This window comes from Salminus brasiliensis, chromosome 1, assembly GCF_030463535.1.
Source record: "Salminus brasiliensis chromosome 1, fSalBra1.hap2, whole genome shotgun sequence".
In the NCBI taxonomy this organism is placed as follows: Eukaryota; Metazoa; Chordata; class Actinopteri; order Characiformes; family Bryconidae; genus Salminus; species Salminus brasiliensis.
Genome location: NC_132878.1, coordinates 63293655 through 63309391, shown reverse-complemented (window position 1 = coordinate 63309391; position 15737 = coordinate 63293655). Strand labels below are relative to the sequence as shown.

The 15737-nt window shown below is 44.8% G+C and overlaps 1 protein-coding gene across 21 annotated transcripts in view; it reads left to right on the top strand.

Moving 5' to 3' along the window:
- Nucleotides 1–15737, top strand: part of afdna (afadin, adherens junction formation factor a) — a 110080-nt gene that overhangs the window by 70414 nt on the left and 23929 nt on the right. For 15 of the 21 annotated variants that reach the window (XM_072686079.1, XM_072685989.1, XM_072686056.1 and 12 more), the window contains 9 exons: nt 142–347; nt 3706–3726; nt 5940–6085; nt 6918–7012; nt 7941–8206; nt 8373–8516; nt 8855–9053; nt 9415–9518; nt 11560–11640. In XM_072686079.1, the coding sequence (XP_072542180.1) occupies nt 142–347; nt 3706–3726; nt 5940–6085; nt 6918–7012; nt 7941–8206; nt 8373–8516; nt 8855–9053; nt 9415–9518; nt 11560–11640 (1262 nt within the window). The remainder of the gene's footprint in view (nt 1–141; nt 348–3705; nt 3727–5939; nt 6086–6917; nt 7013–7940; nt 8207–8372; nt 8517–8854; nt 9054–9414; nt 9519–11559; nt 11641–15737) is intronic. The other 6 variants (XM_072686096.1, XM_072685997.1, XM_072686063.1 and 3 more) reach the window with 1 other exon arrangement.

Here is a 15737-nt window from a genome sequence, read left to right as displayed (position 1 = left end):
GCAATATCCTCGAAATGCTGTATCTCCTGTGTGTTAAATTCGTATAACTTTTGAAATCCAGGTATTTGTTCTGTAGTTTCCTTTATCAGTAAGGAATCTCAGCTAAATCACTGTTTCTCTTTCCTGTTTTTGAACCTGCAGCCGAAGATGCCTTTCTGTCGGCCATCATCAACTACACCAACAGCTCCACTGTGCACTTCAAGCTGTCACCCACCTATGTGCTCTATATGACCTGCCGCTATGTTATGTCCAGCCACTACCGGCCGGACATCAGTCCGTCTGAGCGGACACACAAAGTCATCGCCATCGTGAACAAGATGGTGAGCATGATGGAAGGAGTAATTCAGGTAAGGGTCAAGCATCTTTCTTTCTTTTTTTTTTTCCAGTAAAACCGTCTAGTTCAGGATAGTTTCATGTAATCCTTACTTAAAATAACAGGAAAAAAATTTTAGTATAGGAATTTTGTTGAGCTCTATTAAAGACGTTTGCCAGACATTCAGCTGGCAAAATCTTCTCCAGAAAAGTTTGCCACCGCCTCTCTTTTGAAACTGTTGCTAGCTTTGTTTACTTCTCGCATTGTGTTGTTTTAGCTCTAGTCTAACACACCTGATTCACTAAATGAAGGTCTTGAGGGGCATATGAATATTAGAGACAGGTGTGGAAGATTAGGAGTGCATTAGATCAACATAAGCTGGACTTGCACTGCTGCTTTCCCCTATTACTGCTGTAATCGCAGTAGATGCTCTGTAGGTGTAGTGCTGGGGTGTGCAGTCTTGTTTACAAAGATGCGGTGTGGCCTTAGGTTTTCATACCAAGCAAACTGGAAGTGCAGGACCAATTGGCATGCCATTAGTTCTTCAAAGGTACGGTTGTGAGCGTTACCAAACTATTGAACCTAATGAGAAACTGTAGCACATATATGCATGCATGCATGTATAACCGGGTTATGGGGTGAAATATTGTAGGTGAGGGGTTGCAAAAGTTTTCGAAAGAGATTTGGAGCCAGATGATGCAAATGACAAAGCTTTGTATCTACTGTCTTCAAGTCTTGTCCTCTAAGCAGCTGCCTAGCTCTATGAGGAAATAAAATAATCGATGCCCACAAAGCTGCAGAAGTCTGTGAGAAGCTAGCAATGCATTTGGAATTGAAAAAGCAGTAAATCCTAGGAGGTCTGGAAACCAAGAACTTTGAGATATTTGTTCACAGGATTGAGAGTCAATCAGAAAACCTTTCCTGCGTCCTCACCACAGAATTCAGTTGATGCAAGTTCAAATAGATCCTTTACGTCCTAACATTAATGATAATGTGGATAAGACCTCAGGAGAGTAGTTCATGCAAGATGGTTCAATACTTTCCCAAACCTAGACGCTTTTTAAGAAAGCAGTTTTGGAAATGAAGCCACCTTATACTTACTTATTCACAGTGAGAGCAGTGTTGACCCACCCATTGTGCACAAACACTTGCTTGCCACTGTAGGTTGAATAGGGAGTTTTATCTGTCATCTGTAAAGTTTCCCTAACCTTACAGCAGTGGCTGTAAATGAACACATTTGTGGGCTGAGCATTGATGGATGAGCTGTTGAGTGGGCAACAACTAGCAGGTGTGCTATTGCAGCTTTGGTATGAAAGCCCGAAGCCACACGGACGCTTTGCAGATTAGGACTGCGCATCCCTGCTGTAGTGTTGTAGGCATGGCCGACATCACACTACCCATAGGAGCCCACGTCATTGCCTATGCATTTGTGACAGTGCTGGTTAGTGTTCCTCTCTTTGCTCTCTCTCTTGTTCTCTCTCTCTCTCTCTCTCTCTCTCTCTCTCTCTCTCTCTCTGTGTGTGTGTCCCTTTTTTTTGTGTGTGCATTTCCTCTGCCCTCTGTTTTACCTGATTCGTGCACCAAGTTAGCATTAAGAAGCCTGTGATTGTGTGCCAGGAGAATGAAATACACACTGTGGGTTTATTTGCTCCACTGGTTGTGGCTGGTGCTCAGCAGCCGGTGCTGTGGGTGGCCCATCCAGCTGTGTGTGATTGGGGGAAAAAAAAAAGAAAAAAAGAAAAAGTGTAGCTGACAAGCTAACAAAGAATGAAACAAATACAGCAAGGTGGAACAGATCTCCTCTGCCTCATCATCTCATGTACATCATAGATAAAGAACTTTGCTCTGCGGCTGACCCCTTCAGCCCACAGACTCCACTTACACATATGGAGTTAATGCTAATGGATCGTCATGGCTCTGTAACAGTGCTTATGATGAATGAATAGCCGCACGTGCGTGCAGCGGCCACATACTTGTGGCATCAGTGAAGTTCTGTTCGCGTTACACTCATTCAGGGCTTGTCTGTCCAGAACCAGGATTAAGGTCTTCAAATCCTTTTAAAAGTGGATTTTCATCTTCTATCTTTTTTTTTTTTTTTTTTTTTTTTTTTTTCTTTCCAAATCTTAAGCCCCACATTGAAGCTTTAATCCGTGACCCTAAGCAGATGAAGTGTGGTCAGTGGCTCGGCAGAGAGGCAGAGATAAACCTGCAGTCTTTTCGCTCACTGTAATCAGAGGTATAGTGGTCAGAATGACGCCAACATTGGGTTAGTTAACCGAAAACCTGATTTCACTCCAATTTCACTCTAATGCGTTAAGTGTATCCTATATGCTCTTGATTGTGTAAGCAGCTCTTAAAGAGGAATCCCTTGTTTTTGCTAATGTTCAAATTTCTTTGCATTATTCACTACAGAAAGGTATTCATATTGGTTGGTTTGGATTGTGAATCCGTGAGTGTGTGAGTCAGAGTCTGAGTTTTTAAAAGATTTCTCTAAAAGATGCCTCACAGAAAGCTGCAGACACTGCCTGATACGTCCGTGGTCGTTTCACAGACACACTGTGGTATAAATAATATTTCCCATCCATTTATTCTTTGGTCTTTATTTACGTTCGGGTTACCTCAAGGGGAATCAGGATTTTCTACAAAATTAGATTTTATTTTGTTGAGCTATATTAAAGACATTTGCCAGAAGTTCTGCTGAGTTACGAGCCTATTTAAAGAGCACGTAAACATTTTCACTCCTAACTTTTTGTTAAAATAAGTGCGTTATCAGGCAGTAACCATTTTAATGACGATAAATGACACTTTTGTAGGGCCAAACCTGGAATGCTCGCTTCCTGGAGGATAAATAATAGATAAATCATTTTTCTTTATTACGTAGCGTGGGCCAGCGACCAACCAACTGGTTGGCACAGCTACTGTGACGCAGGAAATGAAGCCCCTTTCTTGCTCCTCCCTAAGCCCCGCCTCCACATGCTTGTTATCGAACACAGGCTAGAGAGGAGATCCTCAGATATGAAGGCTAGATGTACTCGTTAAACATGGTTGGCTGTGGGGTGGAGATGCGTGGGTTGTCAAAATCAAGCTCACCAACTGTCCTAGAGAGGACACATTTCTGCCGGAGACCCACTCACAGCTGGTGTGACCACATTTCTGACACTGAAGAGCTAGACAGAAATTGAACATGCATTTGTTGTGTGTGCATCAAGGCAAGTGATTTGCAAGTGTGTGTGTGTGTGTGTGTGTGTGTTTGTGTGCGTGTCTGTGTCCGAGTGTGTTTACATGCTTGTAAAATCTCTGTCCATGCCATGGCTGTTGTTGACAGTCTCTCTTTCTGTCCTGTCGGATGTCTGCCCCCCTCCCCCCTCTTCCCACTCCTCCTATCTCTGCAGGAGATTGCTGAAGGTGACCAGGTAGGAGATTGTACTGCCAGGGAGAGCTCTCTCTTTCTCTTTATCCATCTCTCTCACTCTCTCTCTCTCTCTCTTTACCTCTCTCCCTCCTCAGTCAGCTTGGCTCGGTCTTCCATGCCTTTTTTTCTCCCCATAACAGAAACCAAACAACCCAACCAAACCCGCCAAATAATCCCTCCTCCAGCAGCTGGACTCTCTAAAAACGAAACATAACCCTCATTCAGCTCCAACCTGGACCATGTGATACTAAAACTACAATTAAAGACTCTGGCAACATTTTTTTTAATTCTGGCATCTCCATGTTACCTCTGCTTCCTGCACTTCAGTATGGATGAGAGACAACCCTGCGTTCGTTTGCTTTTTTTTTTTTTAACTTTTTGTTCCGTTTCTTTTAATCTATTAATTTATTTATCGTTCTTGTCTGTGGTTAACGTCATTGTACTTCTGGATGCCTTCTATGGCTGAAACCACAAGGGGGAGGGAGGGAGGTTGTGGGTGGGCCGTCGTCGTCAAGGGGGGGATAGACGCGTGCGGTATACACACGGTTCCAGTTCAGAAAGTGTGTGTGCGTGTCTGGGCTGTGTGTATCCCTCTCTGTGTACCAGGGACTTTTTTTTTTTTTTTTAATAATAATACTCCACAGCAACCAGACACTGCTTCACTGTGCTGCTTTCAGCACCTCATCAGTCTCCTGATGATCTCTAGTCAGAAATATCCAGAGTTGTTCAGTCGTTTGGTCCGAATCTAACTAAAGGCTGCTTTACTTATGACTGATGGAGCACAGTGGTCTGCACTGACTGCGGAAGCTTTAAAGCGGGGATTTGCCCAGAAATCCAATTTAATCCATCGGCCAAGATATGTTTGGTGCTGCAGCTACAGAGCTGATGTAGCAGTGGAGGCTTATACCCAAACGTTGGGCTTAATGCATGTCTAAGTCATCACACACTTGTTGAGCTGTTAAAAGAGAGAGAGGAGCTGAACAGGTAACCCAAGTCTTTCAGAGAGGTTTGATGTGAAATGGTGTGTTAGGTAACATACTGTAACCTACTGATTTCTTTACAGTAGTGGAGACTGGAACCGGGGTCATTTTATTTCATATCCATTTTGACCATTGAACCTGATCTTCATGCCTATATAGATTACCTCATACAAATTTATTACATGAAATGGCTACAAATTTGTTGACTGTTGCTTGAGACCTTTTTTTGGTGTTGTTTTTTTTGTTTTTGTTTTTTTGGCAGTTGTCCAAATATTTGGTCTGAAATGTATTTTTAAAATTCGTTCATGTGCAACTAAACAAAGAGAACCTCAAATAAAAACACTACTTATTAAGTTTTAATCACCATTTCACCACAATCAGCATGACCTCTGAACACTCAGAAGACATGTGTCTGCAACCACAAAAAAGGTCTCAAGCAACAGCTACCGAATTTGTAGCCATCGCATCTAATAACTTTGTATGAGTTAACCTATAGAAGCAAGAATATCTGATATCTGCTTCCATTCACCACCTGCGTGAACTTGTCATGGTTCACTTTAGATTTAAACCATTTTCTTTTTAGGTTATCCAGTGCTTATGTGGTTCTGACATGCTGTTAGCTATTAAAAATGGACTTGAAGGTCATATGATTATACATAAATATAGACTATATATCTTTGTGACTCATATTTGTATATTTTTATAGGCAACAGTGTGTCTAACAGCATCAGAAAGCATGTCCATTAGAGATCCCATAATGCAGATGTAGGCATATGTATGAGGATTTAGACATGTAGTTGGCACAGTAACAATCTGATGGCTGTAAACTAAACTTCCGTAACTTTGTCAGCTACATTAGCCTCGCAGCTCCAGTGCAAACCCTAAAAGACCGCAAACATGCCTTGCCTGATTGACTACACTTACGGGGGGTGGGGTGTAAATTAGATTTTTGGCTAAACCATCGCTTTAATGCAACAGATGAAACTGGTGGTGTTCACCTCTGAGTCGCCCGCCTTGCAGAGCGCTGTGCTTCTTCTGTGCAGTTTGAGAGCATCAAGGTCCTGGCCCATGGGGCCTCGGTGTCTGGTTGTGAGGGGAGTTGGGGTGGGTTGGACAGGGGCACGAGTCTATCCTGGGACTGCTGCTGCTGCTGCTGCTTCTTTGTGGCTGTGAGAAACCCTTCTCCTCGTCCGTGTCCTCCTTTAGCACTCTGTAACTCTACGCTCTCTTACAGAAGCAGAAGAACATTGCAGGGGCTCTGGCCTTCTGGATGGCCAATGCCTCCGAGCTGCTCAACTTCATCAAGCAGGACAAAGACCTGAGCCGCATCACACTGGACGCACAAGATGTCCTCGCACACCTCGTCCAGATGGCCTTCAAGTGAGTATGCAGGCATGAAATGGATAACCACACACACCTTCATGCTTTGCGGAAAGCACCCAGATCAGCGTTCTTTCCAATTAAGCATAATAAGGTGATGTTTGGTCTGGAGATGCGCAGACATAAGCCTTGTCAGGGACAACGCCTTGTTGGTTTTATCTCCACTACCCTGAGCGAATATTAAAGGATAGAAGTTCAGGTAATACATACCACATGTGGGAAGTGATCTGACCGCATAGATGGATGTTGGATGATTAGAAAATGGTTTATAAAATTGCTGAGTGAAATCTGAGCTCAGCCTGCCTGCCTCTGCATGAACAGGAACACAGACACGCTCAGTGCTAAACCCAGCGCAGACCGCCTTCAGTCTTTCTCTTTTAATGCTTTATGGGGTTCGGCAGTACCAGCCCTTTCCCAAATTTACCAAAATGTGACATCACGGTTCATTTAAGGAATGTTGCGTAACTTAATTGCTTTGTTTTTATTCTTTATGGCCATACAGCACTGCTGTTAAACTCCCTGTGCCCTTCACCAGTGTATATATGTGTGGAAGCAGTGTGTGAGGAATGTTCTGGGCCTGGCTTGTATTGGCTTGGTTTTATTCTGAGCAGGGCCTGTCTGCTGTCTTTTGGTACCTCTGTGATGGCCAGCTGAAATAACCTGCTCTTTGTGCTGCTGTGTGGTTTGGGAAATAGCTAGGATCTTTGTTTTCTGAGTGATTCTAAAGGAGGTTCTCCCCTTCTCCATCCCTATCCCCTGTTTGCTTGACTGTGTTTGTTTGATTCTCGATTATCCATATGTTCACACACCACCTGTATTTGTTTTCCTTCAGATACTTGGTACACTGTTTGCAGTCAGATCTGAATAACTACATGCCGGCGTTCCTGGACGACCCTGAGGAACAGAACCCACAGAGGCCTAAGATAGGTGAGCCGAGAGCCTTCCTTGTAAACTCCATACAGAGCTGTTTAAAACTTCCAGAAAAGAGGCACAGATTGTTGTCATTCAGAGTATGCCCTGACATTGCACATCAGTAGGAGCCCTCTTGTGGAGGTTGTGAGTCACAGCATCTCTGGGACTTCATAGCCTACTTTCAAGGCCATGTACTTTGAGATGTTGTACCATTGTGTTAAAGGAGTGTGAATGCTTTCAGAAAACAATTGCCATACGATCCATTTACATCTACACAATGAGATGAAATTCTCTTTTCTCCAGGTTCTTTTTCTCAGTGCAGCATACGTCTGGGCTGTCAGTTAAAGAAATTAGACCACAGATTAAACCATTACATGCAAGTATTTAACAGTGCACAGCAAAGCCCTCAACAGTAAATCTAATATAGACTAGAGATGCAATATCTGAACTGATGGGTTTCAGTATTGGGCATATGTCAGCAGAAAATGCTGGGTGGGAGATCGGAGGGTGGTATTTATTACAAGGCTGTAGTAAATCTAGTCTGAAATTGCACACAGTCATACTGTGTCATACAGTTCACCTTAAGTGAAGCGCTTCAAATAAAAATTGTTGTCCGACGATGCTTCAATACGTTGCTATATTAAAAAGGAAAAATAATTTAGTGTAGATTATAATATTGATAGTATGGGACAATGTAATGTATAATTAACACAAGCAGTGCAATATAGTACAGACCTGAGTAAGTTTAAGGGACAGTTCACTCCGAATGCTAACAGTAAATGAAACTGAGCAGCCACCAATATCATCCTTATGAAAACAGCATATTAATATGTGCTAACTTTCTGTAGTTGCTAGCTATGTTGGTGCATAAGGTCTAGGTGTTGTCTTTTTAATATAAAGATTCTATGTAAACTGGATTGTGTATTCTCCTTGTGCCCCTTAGAGGATGTGCTGCACACCCTGACCGGTGCTATGTCGTTGCTGCGCCGTTGCCGTGTCAACGCAGCCCTCACCATCCAGCTGTTCTCTCAGCTCTTCCACTTCATCAACATGTGGCTCTTCAACAAGCTGGTCACCGAGTCAGACTCAGGCCTGTGCTCACACTACTGGGGCGCCATCCTGCGCCAGCAGCTCAGCCACATAGAAGCCTGGGCTGAGAAACAAGGGCTGGAGCTGGCCGCAGACTGCCACCTCAGCCGCATAGTACAGGTACACACGCACACCCGCGATACATTCACCTACATTCACACCTACGATGTGTGCATTGTGTGTATTTCTGCTTCATATAATGGCATCACTGAGCGCTCTGTTCTGGCATGGGCATTGATTCGTTGTTCCAGTGTGAGCTGTTCTTGACTGTTATCTCACTGTTTAGGCAACAACTCTCCTCACCATGGACAAGTACTCTGTGCAAGATGTGCAGAACATCAACAACACATGCTTCAAACTCAACTCTTTGCAGCTTAATGCCCTTATGAGCAACTATCACTGCGCCCCAGATGAGCCCTACATCCCTCCTGTGAGTGCTTCCCTCCTTCCTCTTTCATGAGACAGGGGGGGAAATAAAGTCGTCATAGGAAGCTCTTAGACTTGAACTAATCCTTTGTTCTTTGTTCTCGCCAATCATAGCAATGTTTATTTTATATTATGTAGCTTATCACCGTTTCCATGAGCTGTAATTACATTTTTTGGGCTTCTTTAGGTCATTTAAATTTGTGAACAAACAGAATAGGAGGGTTCTCTGTGGAAGCTGGGGAAGTCCTCGTCTATCCCCATCAATTTGTCAGTCTTGCTATAGTCCTTTTGCCATCATATGACACTATTTAGTTGGGTTGGGTTTATTGTGCTTGTGTGTAGGAGCTGATTGACCACGTGGTAGCTGTGGCAGAGAACACGGCGGACGAACTGGCTCGAAGTGATGGGCGAGAGGTCCAGCTAGAGGAGGATCCTGACCTGCAACTGCCCTTCCTTCTGCCTGAGGACGGCTACTCCTGCGACGTCGTCCGCAACATTCCCAACGGCTTCCAGGAGTTTTTGGAGCCGCTTTGTCAGAGAGGTAGGGAGGATGCGCGCACACAGCATAAAAAAATTTCAGTCTTTGTGCGTTCTTGCCGTGTTTTGGTGACGAGCCAGTTGTGGTTGGTACCGGGTAAGGGGAAATCAGGTTGGTCTTGTTTATTTAAAGCTGATGTGTAGCCAGTGGAATGCAGTTAGTTAAGGTTTCACAGAAAGAACTGTTCTGTTTGCGCTCTCACTTATCTGTGTTTGGTTTTCGCTCGAGAGAGACGGTGGGAGTGAGTAAGTGCATGCGTGTGTGTTTGTGAGTGAGTAAGTGTCCATACATGTGGGGGAAAGAGTAAAGCAGGTGCTCTTCTGTTTAAAGGTGTATGCTGACCTGCCGCTTTTTCTTTCTCCAGGCTTCTGTCGTCTGACCCCTCACCCTCGTTCTCCGGGCACCTGGACCATCTACTTCGAAGGAGCTGACTGTGACAGCCACTTCTCCGCTGACAACTCAGACCTGGTATGTCACATGAGCCAAGAAGGTCAAAGACAGCAAAAGAACAAACCCTTTGATAGCGTGGTAGTGCTTAGTCATGCTGGGCAGCTTAGTGCATGTTACGTATTCCTTGAAACGAACAGTAAACAAAGTACACGGCTTACAAGGTCTCTCCAGTAAGCACAAGGCACTCTGTTCTAGATGCAGTACCTACGTTTTGTCATTACATTATGTTTCTGATTAGGTCATGTTGTGGTTATATGAGGTGGTTAAACCCTTGTGATTTCCATTTGTGATTTGTAAAATGCACCAGCTGTCTCTTGCATTTTGGGATCATTTCTTGATAAATTGACCAATAGAAATGACCAGTAACTACTTCAGACTCATAAACTTAGCAAGTTATCTTGGCTCTTGATGTCAGATGTTAGTTTTGTGACCGCAGTGGCAACATCCAGGCCAACTTTCGAAGACGAGACCGGAAATGTCGCATCGACTTTGTGATACAAGAAAGCATCTGTAGCCGGTGTTGTAGCAGACCTACCTCGGTGTTAGATTTCAGTCAACACCGGTTACACCGCAGGGGCTAATTAGTGACTTGGGTGCTTTGGGGACTGGCTGTAAATGATAGCCTTCACCTCACCCTAATCACACAAAGCCCCCAAATTGTACTGCTTTCCCCTGTAATTGCCCTGTTTTTCCTGACTCGGTTTTCATGCGTCGTGCCTGGACGGCCCCAGACTGAGCCAGAGCGGGAGCCAGCATCGAGTGTTGGAGCGCCGTGCTGCCTTTGATTAATGCAGCCTGGTCTCGTGCCAAGCGGACCCACCCCCGCACCTCCGATTTTCCTCCCTCATCTTCTCCATCATCTCATCCGTTCTATGGCAGGGCTCACTGCTCTCTAGGTTTATCAAAGGGCTGAAATACTGCTCTACGAACTGCAGCGACTCCCTACTGACCAGGGGTTACATGTGGCTTCCCTCAAAACCACACACTCGCGGAGTTTCATAAAAGCGGGTCATCGTGAGGCGAAGTGTAGAAAATATGCCTGTTATTGGAAGACTGCTTTGTACGTAATTATGTTTTCTAGTTATTGAGCTGCTTAATCCTGTCAAGCACCACTCTGCTCTATTACAAGTGCAAAAAATGGGAATTTGGATGTACTAATGCAGGGTATAGTACTGTCCACAATACTCCTGAATGCGCTAATGCAGAGTGCAGTGCTGTCTATACTAGTGGTGAATGCACTAATGCAGAAGCAGTACTGTCTGCACGAATGCGGACTACGCTATGATGGATGCACTAGTACTGGATGCATTCATAAGTGCAGAGCTGTCCACACTAGTCCTGGATGCACTAATGCAGAAGCAGTTCTGACTACCCTAGTGTTGAATATGCACTAATGCTGGATGCACTAATACCAAATACAGTGCTGACTACACTAGTGCAGAGTGCAGTGCTGTCTACACCAGTGCTGATTGCAGATTTGAAGTGCAGTGTGTGGTTCTGAATGCTACTGCAGTGTTGCATAGTTTCCAAGCCTGGTAGCCTCGAGTAGACCCGATCCAGTTAATCACCTAATTAATAAGCCCTTCCTCAAGTGAAGTGGATACATTCGAGAAAACGCTAGAATCTCCAGGAACAGGGCTGGGAAGCATTGCTTCAGTGCACTGGGGCTGTGGGTGGGAGCGGCTGCGGCACTTTGCCTCTCTGTGGGAAGCTGCCCCTTCTCTCTCTCTCCCAGGCTGTCCCGTGTGGAAAGGAGCCCGCCGAGGCCTCGGCGCGCTCTCTGGAGCCGACAGCATGTGGCTTTCATTCTTGACTCCTCTCCAGCGCCCACTGTTTCTCCCTGCGGTCGGCCCCGCTCTGAGAAGCAGCAATAAACCACCACTCTACGTTTTCCTCTGCTCCCTCCTTCATTCAGCCAGTCTGCTGCAGGGACACACACAATACGCAGCTCAGAGACCAGCCTTAGAACCATACTGCCTCATTGTTCTTTTCCTGTCCCAACCTTTTTTGATTTTTTTCCCCCCACCTGCTCTAACTGGCCTGTTCGTTCTCTCCATAGCCAATGAGGAAGGAACCAGAAGTTGTGACCGTGACGTTGAAGAAGCACAATGGCATGGGCCTCAGCATTGTGGCAGCCAAGGTAAGAGCAGCTCAGTGTGGGTGTACTAGTGATGCTTGTGAACTGCAAGTTCATGATGGCGAAATTGAAATACTTGGAATTTCAGGGAGGGTTTCACACATTGCGTAAAAGCTGTACTTTGCTGGTGAGGCTGGTACTAAACAACAAAAAAGGGTTCCATGTAATGCTGGCAAGGGGTACTTTGATTATTATCAGTAGGGGTTCTTTGCATGGTCATACTGTGATGGTTCTATGTAGAATCATTGCCTTTACCTAAGGACCCCTAAAGAGCCATGGTACGAGTGTAGTAAAGAGCATTCAGGAATGGAGACAGCATTGGTTAGAGTCGCCTCCCCCCTTTGTCTAATCGCTCATTCATTATCTTTGATGGTTTGATGGAGTGTTGTGGAAGCACTAATGTGTGACATGATGAAGGTGTGGCATTTGACACTCTTGACTCTTAAATCAGAGCTTGTTGGGACACGTGTTGTGTTCTCCCTCTCCACTTGTCCATGAACTCATGTCTGCATGTCTGCCGAACGCCACCGCGTGTTTGATGTGGAACACACTGTTTGTTTGGCAGTACCACCTCTGTCTGGATGGGACACATTCAAATTAGAATTCAAAACTGAGCCTTTAAGCAAATCACTCTTCCGTGATGGTATAGATCCTTATCGGTGTAAATAATGCACTTTTTTTTTTTTTTTTAAAGAGTTGCTTTTCCAACTTTAGTTCATGTGTTGTAAAATGCTCTCAACACAAAGGAGGGCTAGTAATTTCAGATGCGTCATCTTGCGTTTAAAGCTTTTTAAAGCGTAATTTGTCTGGTTTGGTTTCCTAAATTGCCACCTCTGTCTTGCTGAAGTGTAAACACACGGTCTTCCTCATACTCAGCTATTGTTTGCAGCTGGCTGGACTCCGCCGGGACTGTTTTTGGTAGTGTTTTAAACTGCGAATGTGCCGGAGCGCCTCGCTCCTTCCCCACGTGGGATAGGTTGCCTGAGGGAGAGCAGCAAAGCCTTCTGTTCATTCTCCAAGCAAACACTCTGTTTTTCAGAGGTGGGGCAATATATGTTTTAAAGCGATATGTGTGTCCATGTGCAAAAAGAAGGTGGCAGACAGCGGGAGAGGGGTGGAGAAGGGAGGGAACGAAGGGAGGCGGGGAGGAAAGAAAGGGGGGGGCAAAGGCAGCCTGAGTGAGGGAGGGAGGGAGGGAGTGGAGAGTAGGATCTGGAGAAGAGAGGAGGAGAGCAATGATAGACTTTTGCCCCGGTGTGTGTGTGTGTGTGGCACACACAGCTGGGAGAAGCTCTGAAAGTTCACTCAAACTGTGGCTGGAGCCGTTACGCAAGAGTCGGGATATGGCATTTCCTACACTGGACGCTGCTCTTTACCAGATGGTGCTTTAGCATGTAGGAGCCTCACCGCACCCCAGCCTTTATTTGCTTTCACCTGGGATCTCACTCATCTGCTGCTTTTGGACGTAGCTCATCCAGCGACAAGGTCCTGCTAACACCGACAGTTCTTCCAGAAAAGCAGCACCATGTGGTTCTCTGTGGTCGGGAGGAAGGACCAGTCGGTGAGGCACTGCTTGGGTTGGCGCATGGGTGGGTGTGTGTTTTGTGTGTGTGTGTGTGTGTGTGTGTGTGTGTGTGTGTGTTTTGAGTTGAATGTATAAGGAAACTCTGGCAGATGTTTGGGTGCTGGTGAACTGAAGGGGAAATGGGAGCACAGACGCCTATTCATTCCATCAGTCTGGCCCGAGTTTACTTCACAATTAGAATCGCTGGCTACTTTTCCTCTCCAGGTGTCTGGTGCATTATTGCTCAAGGTTTCTTGCTTCTGAACGTCCCAATAAAGATTCTGGCTCTCTTGTGTTAGTGCTGCTGTACGACATTGAGAGAGACGGTGTTTGTGTAAGAATTCTTAGACTAAACATGCTGGGGTTTTTTGGGGGGGGGGGTGGGTGGGTGTATGTTTATCTCATGGTCAGGGACGCAAGGTTAATGATTGTTTTTTGTTTGGTTTTTTTTTTGTGTGGATTTCCACTTTGACTGGCCATGTTGTCCTAGTGTAGCATACGTCTCCTGTTTCCTTAAGGATTACTAACACAGTCTAACATTAGAATATTAAAAAGGAATGCTGTAAAGAGTTATTTTTATAGTTAGTAATTAGTATAATTACTAATTTTCACAACCTGTAACTTGATTTACCTTAATATACCATAGATTAGCCAAACCCAGCATTGAATGATTCCTATGTATTAAATTTGTAATGGTGCGTAATGCTGGCATTGCCTAAAACTGGACTAAATCCACCTGAATTAGCATTACTGGCAAGTATATTACAATACGTGCGTCAGTTCATTTGATTACTGATGTTTTCATCATTTTCTGATGCTGTTATGAATCCATTAGCATTATACATCACTTGATGTAGCTAAAGCTAAAGGTGATGGAATGATTCTCTGGATCATAGAAACACAACTTCTGGTTCCATAAACAGGCACAAAAGCAGAGGGAAATCCTGAGACCTCATGCTCCTCTCAGAAGCCTGGGGAAGTAAGTGTGTCTGTGTGTGTGTGTGTGTGTGTGTGGTCTCGTCCGATGTTTCAGCCACCTTGCCAGAACTCCAGCTTTAAGATCCTTTTTTTTGTTGTTTTTATTGTTATTATTTTTTCCCCTCCTCCTGTCAAGTTATCACTTTATCTATCCTGTTGTCTCTCCCAGGCCAGTGCAGCTTTCGGTTTTGCCTGTTTGTTTGTCCACAGTGGAGCACAATGGTGTCCTGACTTCCCTCTCAGTAGGCTTCTCCATCTCCTGTCCTCTCCTGTGTACTGGACTAACAATGGGAGGATATGGCTTCACTGCAAAGGCCTAGACTTCCTGTTCACTGTGAGAAGGACTGTAGCGCAGAGAACGGCCTGAACTCACTTTGTTTCTCCTGCCCTTATGGGTCTGTTGACAGGAGGAGCTTTGCTGGACCGTAATTATCAACCTCCAGATGCTTGGTGTGCATAGCTTCATGATGAAGCACCAAAGCGGAAGTTTATTTTAGCTTCTCGTTGCCAGGCAAATGCAAGCAAGATGCATCTGGGATTAGTATTGTCCATCTTCTAAAGGAGTGGATATGAGCAGATTTACATAGTTCTCCCTTTGCTCTGAGCATAGCCTGAAGTTTGCTTCTGTTGTTTTGCACTGGAGCGAATGCTGGACTAATGTAGCTTAAATGGTGTGGAAGGGTTCTACTATATTAACTTTATTGCTCCAGTGTAAACCCAAAGAAATCAAGACACTAGATAAGCTTTGGCTTAATTTCAGTGTTTGGCATAAAAGTGAAAATTGTGCAATTAGGGTGCCCCCTCCCCTTTAAACCATAACTTGAACATTTTATTCAATCTTCAATCTGAATTGGACGGCGGCCCCTTTTTGGCCGTTTTGCACTTTTTGCTGTTGGCTGAAGATGGGATCTTTTGACAGCTGCAAGTGCGCCACCTCAGAAGAGCCAGTTCGCTACAGTCCTACAGCAGAATCGAAGCTGACAGCCCCTTCAATTGTCCAAAAAGAGTAGTTTCAAACTGTCGGCTTGCGTTTGTCAAGACAGTCACGTGTTTGCCATTGTGTTGGTTCCATATTTGACATACATGCCAAAAAACTGCCGTGGGGAATTATAATAAGAGTTGTAGTGCATTACAAAGTTAAAAAAAACTACTCAATACTGAAATGACTGCACTGCTTTTGAGCGCGCTCTGCACTTACTGCCCCAAAACCATGTTGAGTTTGCGTGATGAAGTTGATTTCAGACATGCTTGATGTATATATATGTATGTAGTGGGTGAGTTTGAAGTAGACATGGATAACAGAATGGCACATGCTCAGCTGTCGGAGCAGACACTGTTCGGTCTCAAGCAGTCAGGGGTTGTTACAGCCTCTTAGACGTGATGAATGCTCCCGCCTCAAGCAGCTCATTACTGAAGGCCTCTTGTTTTGGTGATGACATTTTGTGCCCGGCTTCAGTAGCTCACAGAAACCACTCCAACACACGGCCTGTCCTCACTTCATGATCTAGTTTGAGCTGAAAGACTCAATCAGCAGACACTGAGGTGTGGGCTGCCTCCT